This window comes from Somniosus microcephalus, chromosome 2 (genome assembly GCF_052327205.1).
Source record: "Somniosus microcephalus isolate GS21.2 chromosome 2, FLI_Smic_1.0, whole genome shotgun sequence".
Lineage (NCBI taxonomy): Eukaryota > Metazoa > Chordata > Chondrichthyes > Squaliformes > Somniosidae > Somniosus > Somniosus microcephalus.
Window position 1 is genome coordinate 110321559 of NC_140988.1, and position 22207 is coordinate 110343765.

A 22207-nucleotide genomic window follows, 5' to 3' on the forward strand; every position below is an offset into this window, starting at 1 on the left:
CTGCAAGCCCCGTTCTGGAATTTCTGGGCCAATATGTATCTAGGATGAGAATAGGCCATCAGGCCCATACACATTCACCCTGTTTTCTGACAAATTTCATCCCTGTGTACCAGCCCTCTCTTGCACCACAGAATGGTTCTGTTCTTTCGTAACACAATACCACTGGAGAAAATAAAAGCTCAGTATAGTTTTAAATATAAGCCTAAAACTTATCTCATCTATTTATGTTTTTGTTCCAGTATGTGGATGTGACTTGGCCGAGGGTGGATTTTTTGTGAGGCAAGGGGAATACATCTGCACTTCCGATTATCAGAGACTGTATGGAACACGCTGCTTCAGCTGTAATGAATTTATAGAGGGTGAAGTGGTTTCAGCTCTGGGCAAAACCTACCATCCAAAGTGCTTTGTTTGTGCTGTTTGCAGGTAAGGAAATACATTCTTACAGAATTATGTAAATGCAAAGGCCTGTAGGAGAAGGGTTCAATTTATATTTACGAAGGTCCCATAAATCTGTGGGTTGGTACAACTCGGCACAAGTACTGAGATGCACCCACTCTGGACCTCTGGGGGTGACCTTGCCAAAGTTCATGAAGTCACGGAAATTCCTACGATTTGAATGTCTTTGGCGGGGTAGGACCACATCTGGGATTCCCCCACTGCTAACTGGCCAAAGAGATTGAAAAGACTGGCTGAAGACTCTTGGGTGGGTGGGGGTGGGGGGGAATGCCGTGTATCCCCATGGTTGCCCCACATTTTCTGCCTGGACATCCATCTGGGCCCCACTTCTGTCCTGTGGTCGGTTGGTACACCAGGACTCACCAGATGTACCTGTGCCCACCATACGCTAAGTTCTGATGAAGACCACCAGGGGTACAGGAACTCAGGAATTCATGGAAGACATGAATTCACAATGACTTATTTAGAAGTGCCACAAACCTTTGTGGATTGATATTTGTGATTACATATCACGTGTGTTTGTGACATGTGTAAATAAATGTCGCTAATTAACCAGTAGAGTATCACAATGTTCTATTTTGGAGTTTAATACCACATTGTGTATAATTGATTTTAGTGTTGTACCATTCTTGTACAGGCCCAAATAAAATGTGGGCAACTTGTAGCATAAACATGTCAGATTTTATACACAGACATAGAAACATAGCCACCGAAGAATTTGTTGTAGTAAATATAGGTCATAAGTCACACCATCACCAGACAACAATAATCAATCTAAAATTTTCTCCCGCTAGTTGCCTGACTCATTTGATTCACTGTTTAGAATTTCTTTGCTGTGTTTTTGTGGTTTCTAAGCAACAAACTTACATAGGATATATGACACAGAAACAGGCCATTCAGCCCTACCAGTCCATGCCAGCATTTATGCTCCACACGAGCCTCCTGCCATCTTTCCTCATCTAAATCTATCAAGAAAAACCCTCTATTCCCTTCTCCCTCATATGCTTGTCTAGACTCCCCTTAAATGCATCTATACTATTCGCTTCAACCACTCCCTGTGGTAGTGAGGTCCACATTCTCACCACTCTCTGGTAAAGAAGTTTTTTCTGAATTTCCTATTTGATTTCTTCGTGACTATCTTATATTGATGGCCTCTAGTTTTGCTCTTCCCCACAAGTGGAAACTCTCTCTCTCTCTACTTTATCAAAACCTTTCATAATTTTAAAGACCTCTATTGGGTCACCCCTCAGCCTTTTTTCAATAGAAAAGAGACCCAGTCTGTTCATCCTTTCCTGATATGTATACCCTTGCATTTCTAGTATCATCCTTGTAAATCTTCTCTGCACCTTCTCCAGTGCCTCTTGTAATATGGCGACCAGAACTGTACGCAGTACTGCAAGTGTGGTCTAACCAAGATCTGATACAGGTTTAGCATAATTTCCCTATTTTTCAATTCTATACCTCTAGAAATAAACCCTAGTGCTTGATTTGCTTTTTTTATGGTCTTGCTAAGCTGTGTCACAACTTTTAGTGATTTGTGTATTTGTACTCTGAGATCCCTTTGTTCCTGTACCCCACCTAGACTCGCACCCTCCAAGTAATAAGTGACCTCTCTAATCTTCTTACCAAAATGTAATCCCTCACATTTATCTGTATTAAACTTAATTTGCCAATTAAATGCCCATTCTGCAAGTTTATTAATGTCCTCCTATAACTTATTGACTTCCCCCCCACCCATCTGCAAATTTAGAAATTTTGTTTTTGATTCCAAAGTCTAAATTAATGTAAATTGTGAACAGCAGTGGTCCCAGCACTGATTCTTGTGGAACACCACTACCTACCTTCTGCCACTGTGAATAGCTACCCTTTACTCCTACTTTCTGGCCTTAAGCCAGCCAGCAATCCATTCTGCTACTTGTCCCCTGACTCCGCATTCTCTGACCTTGTTCATCAGTCTATCATGGGATACCTTATCGAAGGCCTTTTGAAAATCCAGATAAATTACATCTACTGCATTACCATTGTCTACTCTCTCTGTTACCTCTTCAAAAAATTCAATAAGTTTGGTCAAGTAAGGCTTTCCCTTTTGAAATTCATGCTGACTATTCATTATTATATTTTTGGTTTCTAGATGTTCTTCTGTTTTCTCCTTTAGTAGGGATTCCATTATTTTTCCTACCGATGTTAAGATGACTGGTCTATAATTCCCTGGACATGTTCTATCCCCCTTAAATATCGGTATTATGTTAGCTATCCACCAGTCCTCTGGCACTGCACCTTTTTCTAACGAATTATTAAATATGCGTAGTAATGCCTCTGCTATCTCTTCCCTAGGTTCTTTTAAAATGCGTGGATGCAATCCATCCGGATCAGGGGTTTTATCCTCTGAGTTTGATTAGTTTATTTAATATATCCCCTTTTTTATTTTAAATGCACTTACCTCATTACTAATCTCATCATCCAATGTCATGTCCACCTGTTCTATCTCCCTGATAACTACTGAAGCAAAATAATGATTTAATATTTCTGCCATCTCTCTATCGTTACCTATGGTATTTTCCTGTCTATCCCTTAATGGCCCTATTCCCATCCCAAATTTCCTTTTTTATTGATGTGCCTATAAAATATTTTACTATTTTGTTTTATGTTCCTTGGTAATTCAATTTCATAGTTCCTCTTTGCCTCCTTAATTGATTTTTTGACTTCTCTCCTAATCTTTTCATATTCTCTTATCATGCACTCCCCTGCTGTCTATGTACTTAATGTATGCCTTTTTCCTTACCCTCAATTGTTCCCTTATGGCTTTATTCATCCATGGAGTCTCCTTATTGTTTAGTTTGTTCTTTCCTTTGAGCAGAATTTATTTTTCCTGCACTCTGTTGAACACCGTTTTAAATGTTTCCCATTGCTGTTCTACATCCTTGTTTGCTAGTATTGTTGCCCATTTTTTTCCCCCAAGTTCTATTCTCAGCCCCTCAAAATCAGCTTTTCTCCAATCTATTAACTTATGTCCTTCTCAATTTTCATCTTAAAACGTATATTATATTATGGTCACTATTACCTGTATGTTCCCCTACTTTTACTTCTCTTATCTGCTTTGGTTCATTCCCCATTACTAGATCCAATAGCGAATCCTCCCTTGTTCGGCTTTTTAAATATTGGGTTAGAAAGGAGTCCTGTAGACATTGTAGGAACTCCATTCCCTTATCCCCTTTACCTACTTCTTCTGTCCAATTAATATCTGGGGATTTGAAATCCCCCATGATGATTATTCTGTTTTTTACTCATTTCCCTAATTTGTTTGCACATTTCTTCCTCCATCACCCTTCCACTATTAGGTGTCTGTAGACTACCCTTATTCGTGTGATTGATCCTTTATTATCTTTTACCTCTATCCATATGGATTCTATTTTTGTCTTGCTGATATCTGCATCATTTTTTCTACTGCCATTTATATTATCCCTAATAAGTACAGCTACTCCACCTCCCCTTTTCCCCTCCCTATCTTCTCTAAATATGCTATACCCTGCAATGTTTAATTCCCAGTCCTGATTTTTCTGTAGCCATGTCTCAGCAATCTCTACTATGTCTGGTTCCTCGCAACGCATGATTGCCTCCAGCTCCCCTGTTTTATTATGGACTATTAAACTAGCATCTGGTAGTGACAATGTACATAAGGCTGTGAACTCCACTCTCTGCATTAGAACTGGCCAAGCTATAATAAAATTTATAAGCAGTCAGGTTTGTAATTGTTGTTAGTCAGTGACATTTTGCTTTCATTATTTTGCTTTGATTTTTTGTATTCCATCATGGTGAGACCTGTTAATATTCGGGTATAGAACAATTTCCTCTTCTGGCTCCCAGTGGTCAGAGATGAAAATGGAAGAGGTTGTTTTCTCATGGTATTTGATTTTCTATAAAGCAATAGAAAAAACATCAAAAGGAGGGTAGAGGTGGCCTCTAAAGTGAAATTTTGTAACTGGCTCCAGGTCGAGAATGAGACCTCGATTATTGCACTAAGACCCCAAGAGCCACTGTGACTATATCCTACATTCTACATCAGTCCAAACAGTGCAGTGCACACACAATAGACCTGTCGTTATGTGGAACGCTCTCCCAGGCATTGCCCTTGTTTGGAATTCTGTTTGTTGCATGTGTAAGTTTAACAAGCGACAAAAATATTCACCTAAAAATGTTCTTGCTTAGTGGAAAACTTACTGTTACTTCATAATTAGAACCTGTCATGGCAGCTGTCACGTGATGGATATAACTTGTTCTCTGAAGCTGACTCGTGATTTTGTTGTTTGTGAACTGTTTGGTCAGCCTCACTTGTCATATATCACGTGGCTCTGTAATGTCAATTTGGTATTGTGACTTCACATCTGTGGAAATGGTTTTTCTCCATGACTTATCCCAGAGATGGTGAATCTTTGGAGCTCAAGTTCCATAAAATTACAAAACATAGACTTCTCATGTTTGTTCTCCGCTCCAGCTGTATCCTTCCTCCCTGCTGCAAACAGAATCTTTCCCGTAGATGAACTAGGAACATTTTTTTTATATCTCTGCTCCATGACTCACATATGTTGCTAGATTTGTTGACACGTGCCACTTTGGACGTACTAGTCATATAAATTTGTCTTACCCCATTGCAATTTTTAAAAATTAAGAAACAAAGATGAAGGACCAAGACTCATACTTGCACCACCAGGTTGTTAACAGTAGGGGAGAAGATAGTAATTAGGAGGGCACCAATATTGGATTTTAAAAACATGTAGATTACAGTGCAAAGGTGAGGGAGGTTAAAAAACTTCACAAGTTTGAGGTCCTAGGAAAGAATGAGTTCAAGTAGAAGATTGAGTGATAAAATCATAAATTCTGAAGTTCTACTCTGGCTGTTCTGCTGGCAAAAGAGTGGTGATGTAGACCATATGTTGGCCTGAGCAGAGCAGGCCAGACCCCAGCACAAGGCATCACAACTGTATGGGACAGGCTGGATGGACCAGCAGGTCTTTTCCTGTTGGTCGTTTTTCGTATGTTCGTATTATTGGCTGGAATTTTCTCAAGGGGGGCGGGTGGCCTCCAAGGCGGGCGGGAAATCCGGGAGGCTGGGTTTCCCGCAGGCCCTGCCGACTAACAGCAGGCTTGATTTGAATGCAAGGCCTCGGATTCCCGCCCGCAGCTAGCTAGCTTGAGAGGCTGGCTGGCTGCGGGAGGGTAGGCCTCACAAGCGAGTGGCCGGGAATTGAGGAGGGGTGGGGGAGATGATCGACTGAGATCGGGGCGGGGATGGCTGGGAGAGGACCGATCGGCAGGAGACAGGATTGGGGCCAGCCACCAGAGGATCATGGCCGGCCTCCTCCTCATCGTTGGGGGTTGTGATTGGAGGCCTCATTGGGGGGGAGGGAAGAGTGTCTAGAATGCGGGGAGTGGGTATGGTAGTGACCCTGGATCCAGGAGGTAGGTGTAAAGCCACTTACCTCCTGGATGCAGCAGTCCCCACCTCTGTTTAACTGCCGGGTTTCCCGAATTGTGTGAAACCTGTCCACACACAGGCAGTTAAACACAAAATGGAGGGATAAAAAGAGGCTTTCAGCCTCATTACAATATTTAAATTGAGGTACGGTCCCCCTGGGAGCAGGTTGGCCACCCGCCCACAGCCTGCCTCTGGCAAAGGTGGGCGGATTGGAGGCAGGATCAGGTCAGGATTTTTAATACTTTAACTGCTCACATATAGGCTAGACCGGGTAAGGACAGCAGATTCCCTTCCCTAAAGGATATTAGTGAACCAGATGGGTTTTTACAACAATCCGATAGTTTCATGGTCACCATTACTGATACTAGCTTTTTATTGCAGATTTATTTAATTAACTGAATTTAAATTCCCCAGCTGTCGTGGTGGGATTTGAACTCTTGTCACCGGATTATTAGTCCAGGCCTCTGGATTACTAGTCCAATAACATTACCACTATGCTACCATTCCCAACCTTCACCACATGGACTGCAGCGGTTCAAGAAGGCGGCTCACTACCACCTTCTCGACGGCAATTAGGGATGGGCAATAAATGCTGGCCTTGCCAGCAACGCCCACATCCCATAAACAAACAAATTAAAAAAAAGACTGCTAGTGACTCTTAACTGATCTCTAGCAGCTGTAAAAGTGACAGCAGCCAGTAATTATTTTGGCGGGTGGGTCTTTACAGGCACCAGCAAGTCATTTTTTCCCTAGCTATTTGTCAAGACAAAATGGCTGAAAAATTCAACTTCCACCCAAAATAGGCGTGAAGTCAGTGGAGCAGTTGCTCTGCTCGCCTGTTGGTGCTGGCAAAGGGCCTGAACAAAATTTGGGTTTGGTCTTCATTGAAATGCTGCCAGTGAGCTGCAGGCACCAAATGACCAGCAGCTTGGGCCTGGGACTGGGAAGGAAGGAGGCCTTGAATGGGCTAGCAATGGGACGGAGTTGATTAGAGGGCCAAGGTGAAGCAATCCTGTTCCTCCTGGGCCCACAAAAATAAAAGCTCAACATTTTGTGGATAATTTATTGAGCAGCCTCCAGCAGGCTGCTCACACATTTACAGGTCTGCCTGAATATTGTATCAGGCGAACCTTGGTCTTCAAAGGGGTGATAATGGTGCCCGCCTCTCTGGCCCCCCATGTTTTTAAATTGCGAGCTGCCCATTAAATTTCTCCCCAGTGTCTGCCTGTTTTCAGTAGTGACTAATGCACTCTTCTTAAGGGCTCACAAATGTGCAATTCCACAAGATTGCAGAGGCACAGATGAAGGCACGCCAAAAGCTTTATACCATTATTGGCTTCCCAAGTGTTGGTTGTGGTACACATGCTGAATTGAGTGCACACACAAGAAGATAAAGTTAATCTGATTACATCCATCAGTGGTAAGGGGCTTTTCATTTTATCTATGTAGATAGTGCACAATGTTCAGAAAATGATCCTCATAGTAAATGTGTAATACTTTGCATCAATGCATGATTCCTGGATCTTGTTGAGGTGTATGTTCATGGTTTGTTTTAACAGGATAACCAGTTACAAGGATGGTATTTGCAAGATAATAGCTACAGTCTCAATGGCTCATTATCTCTCTTGTATAATCCACAGCTGCCAACCGAACACAAGTATAGCTAGGCATACATACCATTAGTTATACATCAAACATGTGATTTTTTGAACAGCAATTATCAGTGCCTAAACCTCAATATCTGTTTGGTTTTCCTTCCATTTAAAAGTTGGTGGCATATAAATGAATGGAAGGAAAATCAGGCATGTTCCTTTACACAGTGTGCTCCCACGCACCTAATTTCCTGATAATTCACTGTGCTCAGGCAATCCAGTGCACCTGGGCTCAAACCCAGGAATATTTCCCCTAGTGTCTGAGTGGACTTTGTATGATTGTGATCTGGGCCCTGTAATACAATGATCAGCAGTAACGTGAATGTATATTTACTGATCTACAGTTATTGAATGATGTCATAATGCATGGCAGCACCACATACAGTACTGTACTTTTCTTTAGTGGATCTGAATGTTCTGATAATCCAATACCCTCTGTAAAGCAGAACGCGCATGGAGAATAGTCTTTTCAGGATCTCCATCATTTATTCCTGTTGTCCCCCTCCAAGCATTCCAAAGTGAAAGGGCAGTGCCAGCCTCTGGTCTCCTTCAGCTGCTGTGGTTGTTCTGTCATTGTAATCCTGTCCTGCTGCGGTCGTTAAACACTGTTTACTCCCTTTTGTTCTTTTTTCACATCAGAATTTTCCTGGCCCTCATGCCAGGTTATTTATTCACGGAGGTTGTGCAATGGTTGAATGCAGTCTGCTCCCAAGCTTCCATTCTTGTGTGGATTTGTGGAATCGATGCCAGTTCTCGCTACTGAGCACTTTCTGGACACAGTCTGCTCCACAATCAGCCCCACATTAAGCAATCAGCCCCACATTAAACTCTCAGAATATTGGGCATTCTGCTGTTTTTGAGATACAATTGCTATTTTGTATTCCATTTTAGCTGTAAAACTACAGATTTATAGGGGTCAAATGTCATTTTCAGTTTAACTATTTTTTGTAGCTGTGTAATGATTGGATTTTTTTAATTTCCTTGATAAGTAAAGATGTTCTACATCAGAATACACAGCACTTCATGCCTGAGCAATAAGTTTATACACATACTACTGCTTGGTTGATTAAAGTGCCTTAACCAGTCTTTAGATGGCATTTATAATGGGGATTTGTCCTCTGGAGGACGTGTTTTAAGTGAAAGATTCTCTTCACAAACAAATACCCTTATGATATTTGGAGCCCTGAAATAAACTCTTCAGTAATTCATAACTAGTTCCTGTTCACATTTAATTTGTGTTTTTAAACAGTTAAAGCAGTTTCAGAAATGGGGGAGCAGATTGTGAACTATTAATGCATTTTATTTTTACTTTATCAGTTACCTTGGGCCAAATGCCAGACTTCACCTGGCAGTCCTGGGGAGCAGAGGGAACTGGAGTAGATATGAGGGAAATAGGCAGCCCTGCCCTCCCTTCACCAACATTTGATGTGGCGGGGGAGGAGAAAGCGTAGGCAGTGGCAGTCCTGGCAGGGACAGGGGGAGGGAAATTGAGGTTGGGGCAGCAATGCAATGTTAGGCCTCACTGCTCACTTTGCTCCTTTTTCCTCTGCTATCCCACCTGATTTCAGGCAGGATAGAAATGGGAAATCTACCGCTCTGAGACAATTGCCAATCTGGCTTTGTAATGTAAACAAGATGTCAACATAAATTTCTAGGACTAACTGGTTGGTTGTTATTGGCCATATTGATAAGAGTATTGACTAAATTTAAAAGCAGAATACTGCAGATGCTGGAAATCTGAAAAAACAGAAAATGCTGGAAATACTCAGCAGGTCAGGCAGCATCTGTGGATTTTGCTACGGGGGCGGGTTGGAGGTGGGAAACCCACATTCGGGCTTGTTGTCCCGCCTCCATGGAGATGTGGCCAACCCACTGGATTTTCCTCTGATTGACTTTGTTGAGCCCGCCCTGTGGGCTCAGCAGGCCAATTAAGGGCCACCCGGCAACAGGTGACGTCAGAGATTGACATTTCATCTGTCAAAAGCTTTTGGCAGATGAAATATCCGTGTTTAACAGCTGTTTGAAGCTGTCAAGCACTGAGAAACTGCTAATTCAGCCTCAGTCCTTTCTCAGGATAACTTTAAAATCATTTTGCTGCAGAAACCAAGAAGCTGATTTTTTTTTTTAAATCGGAGCTTCTGTGGTTCTTGCAGCTGACTCCCGACACCGGAATGCAGGACTCCTGTAAAGGTAAGTAAAAGTAAGTTAAACTTATTTAAACACTTTAAACACTTGCTAAACACTTACCTTTGCACTCCTGCACCCCTCATTCACCTGAACACTGGGCATCTCGACCCCGCCAAGACCTCAGACCCACGTCCCGCCTCGAAAACTTTTCGTGGTTTGGAGCTGTTGGGAAGCCCACAAACCAGCAATAAAAATCGCGAATAGGCAAAAAACTATCTGTTAACTACCTGTTAACAGGCAGTTTAATTGCCTTTAATCCCTTCCCGCCTCTGGGAGTCGGGTTCCAGCACTTGTCGGCAACCCGACTCCTATGAAATTGACATGGAGGCGGGATGGGGTCGGGACCCCCGGATCTCCGATTTTTATCGCCCGCACGCCTCCAACCCGACTCCAGGGGCTTAGGAAAATCCAGCCCAACGTGTCAGGTTGATGATCTTTCATCAGAACTGGAAAAAGTTAAAGATATAACGGGTTTTAAGCAAATACAGAGGCAGGGAGGGGAGGAAAGAACAAAAGGGAAGGTCTGTGATAGGGTGGAAGGCAGGAGTGATAGGCAGGAGTGATTAAAAGACAAAAGGGATGATGGTGCAAGGTGAAAGGGGATGTTAATGGTACAAGTAAAGAAACAGAAGATGGATTTAGAGGAGGTGTAAATGGCAACAGCAGAATCATTACCAGCACTTACTGTCTGAAAAAATGGGAACATTGGTTACGTTCTGAAATTGTTGAAATCAGTGTTGAGTCCGAAAGGTGAAAGGCTGTTTCTCGAGATACCGTTGTGCTTCATTGGAACAGCGTAGGAGGCCGAGGTCAGAGTGGGAGTGAGACGAAGAATTAATTCAAGGCACCATCATTCCTTTTGTCATTTAATCTCTCCTGCCTTCTACCCTTTCACTGACCTTCCCTTTTATTCTTTCCTTCCCTTCCCCCTTTCCCTGCCTCTATATTTGCTTAAAACCTGTTCCATCTCTAACTTTTTCCAGTTCTGATGAAAGGACATTGATCTGAAACGTTAGCTTTGTTTCACTCGCCACAGATGCTGCCTGACCTGCCGAGTATTTCCAGCATTTCCTGTATTTATTGACTAAATTTATTTACTGACCCTCATTTGAATATTGAAATTTGATTGGCTGGGAAGTTTGATTTGGACTGTGTCATAATACTGGTGTGATGACTTACTGAACTCAGTCACAGATAGTAAGTAAAAGGGAGCTCGGTGCATAAACAGGCACTGTTTTTGCAATCCTCATAGTAATATGGTCTTAGACAATTTGTAATTCAGATCGATTCCATTTAAAAGTTATAATGAGTGGTCCATTCCTGAGTATAAAGGTGAGGAAACATTGGATAAGAGATCTGCAATCATTGAATCTTTACCTTTTCTTTTAAATACAAGTCCTTTTTTCCCAAGAAGCAAATGGATATGGCAGACAACAATAAGTTGGATAATCAAAGGATAAAGAATTTCAAGAAAAAAGGGCGGGATCTGGAGACTGTGAGACGACAACAAAATGAGATCGTTGTTGAACTAAGAAAAATCAAAAGGGATGAACACTATTTAAAGCGAAGGAATGTACTAGTAGGAAATGAAGAAACTGATCCTGATGGTGATTTCAAAGTGCAAAATGCATCATTAGAAGAAATAGTAAAAAATGCAACTAGTGATAACCAGGAAATTCAACTCAGCGGAGTGCAAGCTGCTAGAGAGTTGGTGTCCGGTGATTATGCTCCTCCAATAGGTGATTTAATCAATTCTGGCATTTTTCCAATTCTTATGCGCTGTCTAGAACAGGACAACAATCCTTCATTGCAGTTAGAAGCAGTGTGGGCTTTAGCAAACATTGCTTACGGTCCTTCAGAACACACAGAGGTTATAATTAAATCAAATGCTGTCCCGCTCTTGTTAAGACTGCTAAGCTGTCCACATCAGGATGTGTGTGAACAAGCACTTTTGGCTTTAGGCAACGTAATAGCTGATGGGCCTAAATGTAGAGATTATGTCATTAGTCTAGGAGTGATAAAGCCCGTGCTTTCTTTTGTCAATGCTTCAGTCCCCCTTCCTTTCCTTTGCACTGTCACATGGGTAATTGTTAATCTCTGCCGTCAGAAAGACCCTCCTTTGCCAAAGGAATCTGTTCAAGAGATTCTTCCAGCTCTGTGTGTTCTTGTTCACCATAATGATATTCATGTCTTAATAGACACTGTTTTGGCCTTGTCCTACATAACAGATGCTGAAGATGACCAGATCCAGATGGTTATAGATTCAGGAATAGTTCCTCATTTGGTACCTTTCTTTGGCCATCAGGAGGTCAATATTCAGACTGTGTCATTGCGAGCCGTAGGAAATATTGTAACTGGTACTGATGAACAAGCACAAGTGGTCCTGAACTGTGGAGCTCTTTCTCATTTCCCAGCATTGCTAACTCATCCTAATGTGAAACTCAATAAGGATGCTGCATGGTTTCTCTCCAATGTCACTGCTGGGAACCAGCAGCAGGAACAGGCAGTGATTAATGCTAACCTTGTTCCTATGATTGTAAATCTCATGGAAAATGGGGATTATGCTACGCAAAAAGAAACTGCTTGGGTTATAGCCAATCTAGCTAATTGCGGCAGGAAAGATCAGATTAACTACCTGATTGAACAGAATGCAGTAGTTCCATTCTGCAGGCTGCTTACACTGCTGGACCCTCAGATAATTATAGTGGTACTGGATGGGTTAAGTAATATCCTGAATACAGCAAATGATAAGACAGAATTGATAGCAAACTGGATTGAAGAGTGTGGAGGTTTGCAAATGATTGAACAATTACAACTGCATGAAAATGAGGAGATATATAAACTGGCATATGATATCCTTGATCAATTGACAACCGAAGAAGAAGAAGATTCTATTCTGGTGCCAGAAAAAATGGAAGATGCAAAATGTGGTTTTAGTTCTTCCACAAGCAGTCCAGAAAAAGAGTTCCCGATCTAAAGAGGCTTACTTTCTGGAGTTATTGAAATGGAAGATTTGATCAATCCTGTTTCTTCCAATGCTGCATTAAGTTGAAGAGCTGTTCTACAGATTGTGTTTGTCATCCCCGAAAATCCCAAACTAAACTAGACTCCTCCATTCAAGTCATGGTTGCTATTCATTTATCAGGGAAAAAAAAACTTCTGATCACAGAGTTGTCCTTATGCATACAGTTGAATGTAAATGTATGCGGACTTGGTTTCCTTCTACAAGTCAATGAATAAAGCCCGGAAAACAGCAACATGAGTTTGTCTTATTTATACTAAATAGGTACTGGAGAATTTAGGCAGTTTAGTTGCAGTGTTCATACTTTATTGTGCAAAATAGAAAGTTTAGAGAAACATGGTTGGATATGCCAGTGGCAGAACCCCCAACTGCTGTGAAAAGAATTATCCTACCCCCTCCCCCCCCCCCCCACTTTGTTCATCTAGTGATAATCCTGAGTTTATGCCCCATGATGATGCTGTACCTGCAGTGACTAACTTGCAATGGCCATTGAATTTCCATTTTGGTCCTTATGATTTTATTTCTCTTAATCCTTCAGAACCTCCAAATAAATGTGTTTTCTCTTCTGTTGTTCATTCATCTTAGAAACAAGGGCCTGGAAGTTCTGTGAGGGTTTTCCTGATCTCCCAGTATAACTTAGGTGGGAGACTGTCAGGGACCACTCGGAAAATCTATTTTCAGACATTTATGGATTTCCCATGGAGGTAATGCAGCGCAAATTCACCAGAATTTTATATGTTTCAATGAGATCACCATGATCTAAATGTAAGGTGAACAAGCTCGAGGAGCTGAATGCTCCTGTTCCTATATTCTCTGAGAATTCTGCCGTTTTGCCAAAGTTATTGTGGGAGATCAGGAGAACCCCTATGGAATTTCAGGGCAAGGGTGTCAGAAGGTGGCTAGTGCCCATAGATCTGTGCTTCAGCATGGGTCCACTCTCTGAGAGAGTAGAGAAAGCTAGATTGGTTATAGCAGCTGTAATCCCAGTGCTAATAACAAAATATACACAGATAAGTATATTTTTCCTTCATATATGTTGGCACATGGGATATTTTCTGCTGCTTATGGTATGAAAAATTATTAACCATAAGCACCACATTTGTTCTTGAATTCCTCACTGATTCTATGTTTTAGTAATGCAATCCTTCATTTGATACTGAATTAAAAATATGCACAGTGATTAAAATACGAACATCAGAGAATAAACATCTATGTTATATCAATATATGTACACTTAGATTCTTGGTAAAATAATTTAATTTCTCATTAGTAATGTTCACCAATTGTACATATGTTTAAAGTAACACCTTGTAGTGTAAGAACAAAATGTTAAATGGAAAGTTGTATTTGGGAAAAAATACCTAAATAAAAATTGCTTAAAATGCATCTCCATATATACCTCTTATCTCCATTTGAAAACAAGAGGATAGTTTGCCAATCATAGTATTAATTTATATGTTCATCACTAAATACAGCACCTCATGGGGAATAGATTTAGCATTTTTTTTCACAAAGCTATTTATTAAAGTGTGGAATGCTTTACGTCTTGACCATTAAGGCAGAGGCTCTAATGTCATTTAAAAGAGAATTGGATAAGTATTTTAAAAAGAATGATATAAACAAATATGGAGAAATGGGACTGGGGTAAATATCTCCCATTGAAGAGCTGACACCAGCACCTGATGGCTGCCTCGTGCTGTAATTTCAATGATTCATGATGCCACCTGCTATTGTCCCCATGTTGTGGCCTATCAATCAGACTTTCCAAATTCAGCAACCAGCATTATATTTGGTTATCTCCTGTGCACTGAAGAAATAGACGGGGTGGGGTGATGATAGCAGCGTTGAATGGAACCAACACTGCCTATTGAATGGGAGGAGTCTATGATGCCATTGAGTATTTGGTCGAGCAAAGGTAGTAGAGTGGCCAGGAACTGGGTCAAGAGGATATGCAGGGAGCAGGGGGTGGATCTCATGGAAGAGATTAGCCTGATGATGACTGTATGTGAAAAAGAGAGCGCGAGAGATGCTACAGACTGTTGTGTAGTCGGGTCTGAGGTAAGGAGATGGTTGATTGAGGCCAGGGGAGACAGCAGTGGTGGAGAATGCTAAGGCATCTGAGTGCGAGCCCTCAATTTAGGAGACAAAGAAATCTGAGTCTTCACACTTGGTGTTTGAAGTGAGGATGAAGGGGGCAGGAAAAAGAGGTCAAAGCAAGCAGTTTATGGTGAAGAAGCGTTTGGTATTGTCCTCGCGCACATCCAGGATCATCTGCGAATCATAGAGGATTTAACTGTGCAGAGGGAGCTGTTCTATTCAGCTCTAGAACTAGCTCTGGTATTTGATAGAGATGAGTGTTGTACCAGGAGATTGGCGGGGGTGGAAGACCATGAGAAATTTGGTGGGCACAGCGGTTTTGAAAGCAGAAACAAAGGAGCTTTTGAGTAGGTTGACAAACAGAAATGCTATGCCAGCTGGCAGACTGGGACTGGGGGAGTTACGAGTTTGAGGTAATGTCATAACCTACTTGACCTCGTCCTCACCCATCTACCTGTCTCGGATGCATCTGTCCATGACCGTATTGGTAGCAGTGACCACTGCACAGTCCTTGTGGAGACGAAGTCCCAGCTTCACACTGAGGACACCCTCCATCGTGTTATCTGACACTACCTCCGCGTTAAATGCGATAGATTCAGAACAGATCTAGCAGCTCTAAACTGGGCATCCACGAGCTGCTGTGGGCCATCAGCAGTAGCAGAATTATATTCCACCACAATCTATAACCTCATGGCCCGGCATATCTCTCACTCTACCATTAACATCAAGCCAGGCGACCAACCCTGGTTCAATGAGAAGTGTAGAAGAGCATGGCCGGAGCAGCAGCAGGTGTACCTAAAAATGAGGTGCCAACGTGGGGAAGCTCTAACACAGGACTACATACATGCTAAACAACAGAAGCAGCATGCTATAGACAGAGCTAAGTGATCCCACAACCAACGGATCAGATCAAAGCTCTGCAGTCCTACCATAGCCAGTCGTGAATGGTGGTGGACCATTAAATAACTTTGTATTTGGTTTGACTCTTCCCTACTTTTTTGAAAGCCCACACACCCCAATTTCATGTCATTTGCAAACTTAGCTTTGTTTTTATCCGCAGCCCCATTTGCAAACACTGTAAATAGCAATGGACCCAGCACTGATCACTGTGGCACCAGCTAGCCACCCCTTACAATGTCAACACAGCTGCATCACAACCACTCTTTACTTTCTTTGGCTTAGCCAGTTTCTTAAATGCACTTTACTGGCTTGCCACCTATTCTATGCCTTCCAACCTTGTGGACTCATTGCTTGAGTGGCACAGTATCAAAACCCTTGCTGAAATCTAAGTAGATCATATACACAGGCTCCATGAACATCCCCATCTTCAATGATGGCGGAGCCCAGCATGCGTGTGCCAAAGGCAAGGCTGAACCGTTTGCAACCACCTTCAGCCAGAAGGGCCGAGTGGATGATCCATATCTGCCTCCTCCTGAGGTTTTCACCATCACAGGGGCCAGTCTTCAGCCAATTTGATTCACTCCATGTGATATCAAGAATCGGCTGAGCACACTGGATATAGCGAAGACTATGGGCCCCGACAATATCCCGGCTATCGTGCTGAAGACTTGTGCTCCAGAACTAGCTGCGTCTCTTGCCAAGCTGTTCCAGTACAACTACAATACTGGCATCTGACCGACAATGTGGAAAACTGCCCAGGTATGTCCTGCCCACAAAAAAACAGGACAAATCCAATCTGGCCAACCTGACAAAAGAGCTGAATTCCAGAGGTGAGGCGAGAGTGACTGCCCTTGACATCAAGGCAGCATTTGACCGAGTGTGGCATCAGTAAATTTGAAGTCAATGGGAATCCGGGGAAAAACTCTCCATTGGCTGGAATCATACGTAACACAAAGGAAGATGGTTGTGGTGGTTAGAGGTCAATCATCTTAGCCCAAGGACATTGCTGCAGGAATTCCTCAGGGCAGTGTCCTTGGGTCAACCATCTTCAGCTGTTTCATCAATGACCTTCCCTCCATCATAAGGTCAGAAGTGGGGATGTTCGCTGATGATTGCAGTGTTCAGTTCCATTCACAACTCCTCAGATAATGAAGCAGTCTATGCCCGCATGCAGCAAGACCTGAAAGACATTCAGAATTTGGGCTGATGTGTGGCGTGAATATTACCTGCCACTTAAGTTCCAGGCAATGACTATCCCCAACAAGAGAGCATCTAACCACCGCCCTGGACATTCAGTGGCATTAGCATCACCAAATCCCCCACCGTCAACGTCCTGGGGCTCACCATTGACCAGAAACTTAACTGGATCAGCCACATAAATACTTTGGCTACAAGTGCAGGTCAGAGGCTGGGTATTCTGCGGCGAGTATCTCACCTCCTGACTCCCTAAAGCCTTTCCATCATCTACAAGGCACAAGTCAGGAGTGTGATGGAATACTCTCCACTTGCTTGGATGAGTGCAGCTTCAACAACACTCAAGAAGCTTGACACCAACCACGACAAAGCGGCCCGCTTGATTAGCACTCCATTCACCACCTTAAACATAGAAGGACAAGGGCAGCAGGCGCATGGGAACACCATCACCTCCAAGTTCCCCTCCAAGTCACACACCATCCTGACTTGGAAATACATTGCCGTTCCTTCATAGTTACTGGGTCAAAATCCTGGAACTCTTTCCCCACCCTGCCCCGGCCCCCTAACAGCACTATGGGAGTACCTTCACCATGTTGGATTGCAACGGTTCAAAAAGGCAGCTTACCACCACCTTCTCCAGGACAATTAGGGATGGGCAATAAATGCTTGCCTTGCCAGCGGCGCTGACATCCCAGGAACGAATAAAAAAAAATTAGTCTTGACTTCAACGAAGTGCAAATGCAGGGAGGAGGAAGACCATATTTGGCACTTAGCAGGAATAAGAAAAAAAATCAGGTTGCAATGAGCACACTTGTATCAACAAACTAGAAAGAGATAAGAACAATCTGGGACAAGAAAAGGTCATTTAGCCCATAAAAGCTTAACCCATAGTATCCTAACTTTGCAACTGTAGCATCCAATCAAATTTTGAACACCACTAATACTTTTGTTCCTGCTATTTTGGATGTCAGTTTATTCTATGCAGTTATAACTTAACAAAAGGAAGTAAGAAATAGCAGCAGGAGTAGGCCATACGACCCCTCGAGCCTGCTGTACCATTCAATAAAATCATGGCTGATCTTCGATCTCAACACCACTTTCCCGCCCGATCCCCATATCTCTTGATTCCCTTAGTGTCCAAAAATCTATCAATCTCAGTCTTGAATATACTCAACAACTGAGCATTGACAATCCTTTGAGTGAAGACATTTCTCCTCATCACAGTCCTAAATGGCCAACCCCTTATCCTGAGACTACGACCCCTAGTTCTAGTCTCTCAAACCAGGGGAAACAGCCTCAGCATCTACCCTTCAAGCCCTCTAAGAATGTTATGCATTTCAATGAGATCACCTCTCATTCTACTAAACTCCAGAGAATATAGTCCCATTCTACTCAATCTCTCCTCATAGTACACATTCTCATCCCAGAAATCAGCCTTAAAAAAGTAAAATGATAATAGCTTAAAAAAACGAGCCTGTTGCCTTTTGCTAAGGCTTAGTCTTCACAGCTATTATCTGAATGAGAGTTATATCTCCATGGGAGTATTATGAAGGTTCAAAAGCTTTTGTATTCCCTTGCTAGCTGACGTAGTAAATTGTTACCTTCAGGTACCGTTCTCCCTCCTTTTCAAAACTGCCTATTTTGTGGCCCTCCATTCACCACATTACTTCTGCAGCTGCCAATTTGTTGAACCACTCCTTTGTCTCCACCTTTGATGGCCCTTGATGGGACTTGGTGCGAATTAGGATATGGGCATCGGAATTTTGGTTGAGCCTAAGTTTGCGGAGGGTGGAAGATGGGTGACCTGCCAAGAAAGCTTTGGAATATTCAAGACTGGTTGTAGCAAAAGCGTGGATAAGGGTTTCAGCAGCAGATGAGCTGAGGCAGGGCAGAGATAGGAGATATTACAGAGGTGGAAATAGGCAATCTTTGGGATGGCGAGCATATGGGGTCGGAAGCTCAGCTTGGGGTCGAATAGGATGCCGAGGTTGTTAATGGTCTGGTTCAGCCTCTGACAGTAGCCAGATGGAATCAGTAGCTAGGGAATGAAGTTTGTGGTGGGAACCAAAGATATGGCCGGAATTTTCCGGGGTGGTAGTGGGCGCGATCGGTGGCGGGTCGAATGGGAAAGTTGTTATTTTTGACACCGGCTCGGGAACCCGCTGTCATCATGCTCCCATGCGTCTTTCCCCCAGCGCGTCTATCATCGCGGAGCTGAGCCAACCGGCAGCGGCGGGGGATCCAATTGAGATGATTATCAGATAGTTTACAGGCACTTAAGAGCCTTTTCGCTTACTTTTTAAATTTCCCTGCCACTGGATTCATGCAGCTCAGGAAGCACGTCTGTCAACCTGAGACGGGAGTTCAATGGCCATTGCTTCAGCTGATTACTTGACAGCATGAAATGTTCAGTGAAAGCTCCCACCTGACAGATGATCACTTTCCTCAGGCAGAAGCTGTTACTCAGCCCATTTCCAGCACAGATTCTGCAGACGGCAAGTCATAGAGTCATAACTGCACAGAAGGAGGCCATTTGGCCCATCGAGTCTGTGCTGGCTCTCTAGAGCAATCCAGTCAGTCCCATTGCCTCACTCTATCCCCGTAGCCCTGCAAGTTTATTTCCCTCAAGTGCCTATCCAGTCTCCACTTGAAAACATTGAGTGTGTCCGCTTCCACCACTTCCATCGGCAGCGAATTCCAGGTCATCACCACTCGCTGTGTAAAAAAGTTTTTCCTCACATCCCCCCTGTATCTCTTGCCCAAAACCTTAAATCTGTGTCCCCTAGTCCTTGTACCATCAACTAGTTGGAACAGCCTTTCCCAGTCTAGCCTATCCAACCCCATCATAATTTTGTATACCTCTATCAAATCACCCCTCAACCTCCTTTGCTCTAATGAAAACAAATCCAGCTTCTCCAATCTGTCCTTGTAGCTAAGATCCCCCATCCCTAGAACCATTCTGGTAAATCTCCTCTGCACCTTCTCAAGGGCCTTCACATCCTTCCTGAAGTGTGGTGACCAGAACTGGATGCTATACTCCAGTTGTGGCCTAACCAGTGCTTTATAAAGGTTCAGCATAACTTCTCTACTTTTGTACTCAATACCTCTATTTATGAAGCCCAAGATCACATATGCTTTGTTAACCACTCTCTCAATATGTCCTGCCACCTTCAGGGACCTATGCACATTAACTCCCAGGTCCCTCTGTCCCTGCACACTCTTTAAAACTGTGCCATTAAGTGTATATTGCCTCTCCCTGTTCCTTCTGCCAAAATGCATCACCTCACACTTCTCTGTATTAAATTCCATCTGCCACTTGTCTGCCCATTCTGCTAGCCTTTCTATGTCCTGTTGCAGTCGATTGGTATCATCACTGTTTGCCACACCCCCAAGTTTGGTGTCATTGCAAATTTAGAAATTCTACTTTGTATTCCAATATCCAGGTCATTTATATATATTAAAAAAAGCAGTGGCCCCAGCGCTGACCCTTGGGGAATACCACTGTCTACCATCCTCCAGTCTGTAAAACAGCCCTTTACCACAACTCGCTGTTTTCTGTCCTTAAGCCAATTCCTTATCCAAACTGCCACTGACCCACCTATTCCATGAGTCTCAATTTTGTTAACCAGCCTTCTATGTGGTACTTGGTCAAACGCCTTCCGAAAATCCATGTAGGCAACATCCATTGCATTCCCTTCATCAATCCTCTCTTACTTCATCAAAAAATTCAACTAGATTAGTCAAACACGATCTTCCTTCTACAAACCCATGTTGGCTCTCCTTAATTAGCTTAAACCTCTCCAAATGCTCGTTAATTTTTTCCTTGATTGTTGTTTTAAAACTTTACCCACCGCTGATGTTAAACTGACCGGCCTGTAGTTACTAGGATTGTCCTTACACCCTTTCTTGAACGATGGTGTCACATTTGCAACTTTCCAATCCTCATGCACCTTCCCCGCATCTAGGGAAGATTGGAAAATTATGGCAAGCCCCTTCTGCTATCTCCTCCCCCAATTCCCTTAGCAACCTGGGATGCAAGTCATCTGGACCAGGCGACTTATCCACTCTAAGCATACCCAGCCTTTCTATTACATCCTGTCTATCAATTTTCACCCCTTCCATTGCTTCTACGTTTTCCACTTCTACCGATATTTTATCAGCATCCACCTCCTTAGTAAACACTGATACAAAATATTCATTGAGTATTCTAACCTTGCCCTGCGCCTCTAAGCATATATCACTTTCTTTGTCTCTAATAGGCCCCACCCCACCTTTTACTACCTGCTTACTGTTTACATGCCGGTAGAAGATTTTTGGGTTCCCTTTTATGTTAACCGCCATTCTACTCTCATATTCTCTCTTTGCCAATCTTATTTTCATCTTCACTTCCCCTCTCAACTTATTGTATTTGGTCTGGTTCCAGCAAAGTTTGCATCCAGTCTCCCCTCATTTGGAGAAAACTCTCACCATTGACAGAAAGCTTCTGTCACCTGTACTTCACCAGTCATCTATGCCATCAACATGGGTGCCATTTATACTGTTTCACCTTGGTCCTCAGAATCAGACCACAATGAGCCCCAACATCAGCAGCACCAGGCACACCAACAACAACATCAACCTTCTCCGCAATCACCTGATGCTGCACAGGACTCAGGGCATCAGCACCTGAGCACTTTGCTGCTTGAGAGGCCAGGGAAGGCCTCATCATGGCCAGATTTACTTCGCTGTACACCCTGGCTGCCACATGATGCGCCAAGTTGGCACCACCTCACACCAACACCATAAAGCATCCCTACAATTCCCAAGCTATTCCTTTCACACGCATCACCATTGCGGGGGGTACTGTTATGTCTCACCATTCACTGCAACTCACTAAGCCACTTCCAAAGGTGCACCCAAATCTGTCCAAGAACGCAAAGTGTTGAAAATAAAGGTTTCAATGTTTGACAGCACATTAACAGAAACTTTACATGAACATTAGATAAAACACCCAAGTGGCTACCCTTGTGTGTTGTTAGTTGGTATGATTGCACTAGGATGAGGGTGAGTGTGAGGGGTGGCTAGTGAGATGGGGATGTGGTAATATAGATAGAGAGAGAGGGATGGGTGAAGGTACGAGGTAAGTTGGTGTGAGTAGGGATGTGCAGGAGTAGGGTAGGGAAGGCAGAGTGATGGGGATGTGATGAGAGGCACAGCAGGATGCAGTTGAGTGTGGCTTTGTACTAA

General features: G+C 43.1%; 1 protein-coding gene and 1 pseudogene across 8 annotated transcripts in view; both read left to right on the forward strand.

The window, feature by feature from the left end:
* ablim2 (actin binding LIM protein family, member 2) overlaps positions 1-22207 on the forward strand; it is a 647794-nt gene that overhangs the window by 234676 nt on the left and 390911 nt on the right. For all 6 annotated transcript variants that reach the window (XM_085961823.1, XM_085961814.1, XM_085961859.1 and 3 more), the window contains exon 3: positions 240-423. In XM_085961823.1, coding sequence (XP_085817949.1) covers positions 240-423 — 184 coding nt within the window. The remainder of the gene's footprint in view (positions 1-239; positions 424-22207) is intronic.
* On the forward strand, positions 336-14997 carry LOC147122889 (importin subunit alpha-3 pseudogene; annotated as a pseudogene). Of its 2 annotated transcripts, none has more exons than XR_015072350.1 (2): positions 336-423; positions 11165-14997. The product of XR_015072350.1 is annotated as an importin subunit alpha-3 pseudogene, transcript variant X1 (transcript). The 2 variants fall into 2 exon arrangements; XR_015072353.1 differs by having other exon boundaries at positions 337-423; positions 11183-14997.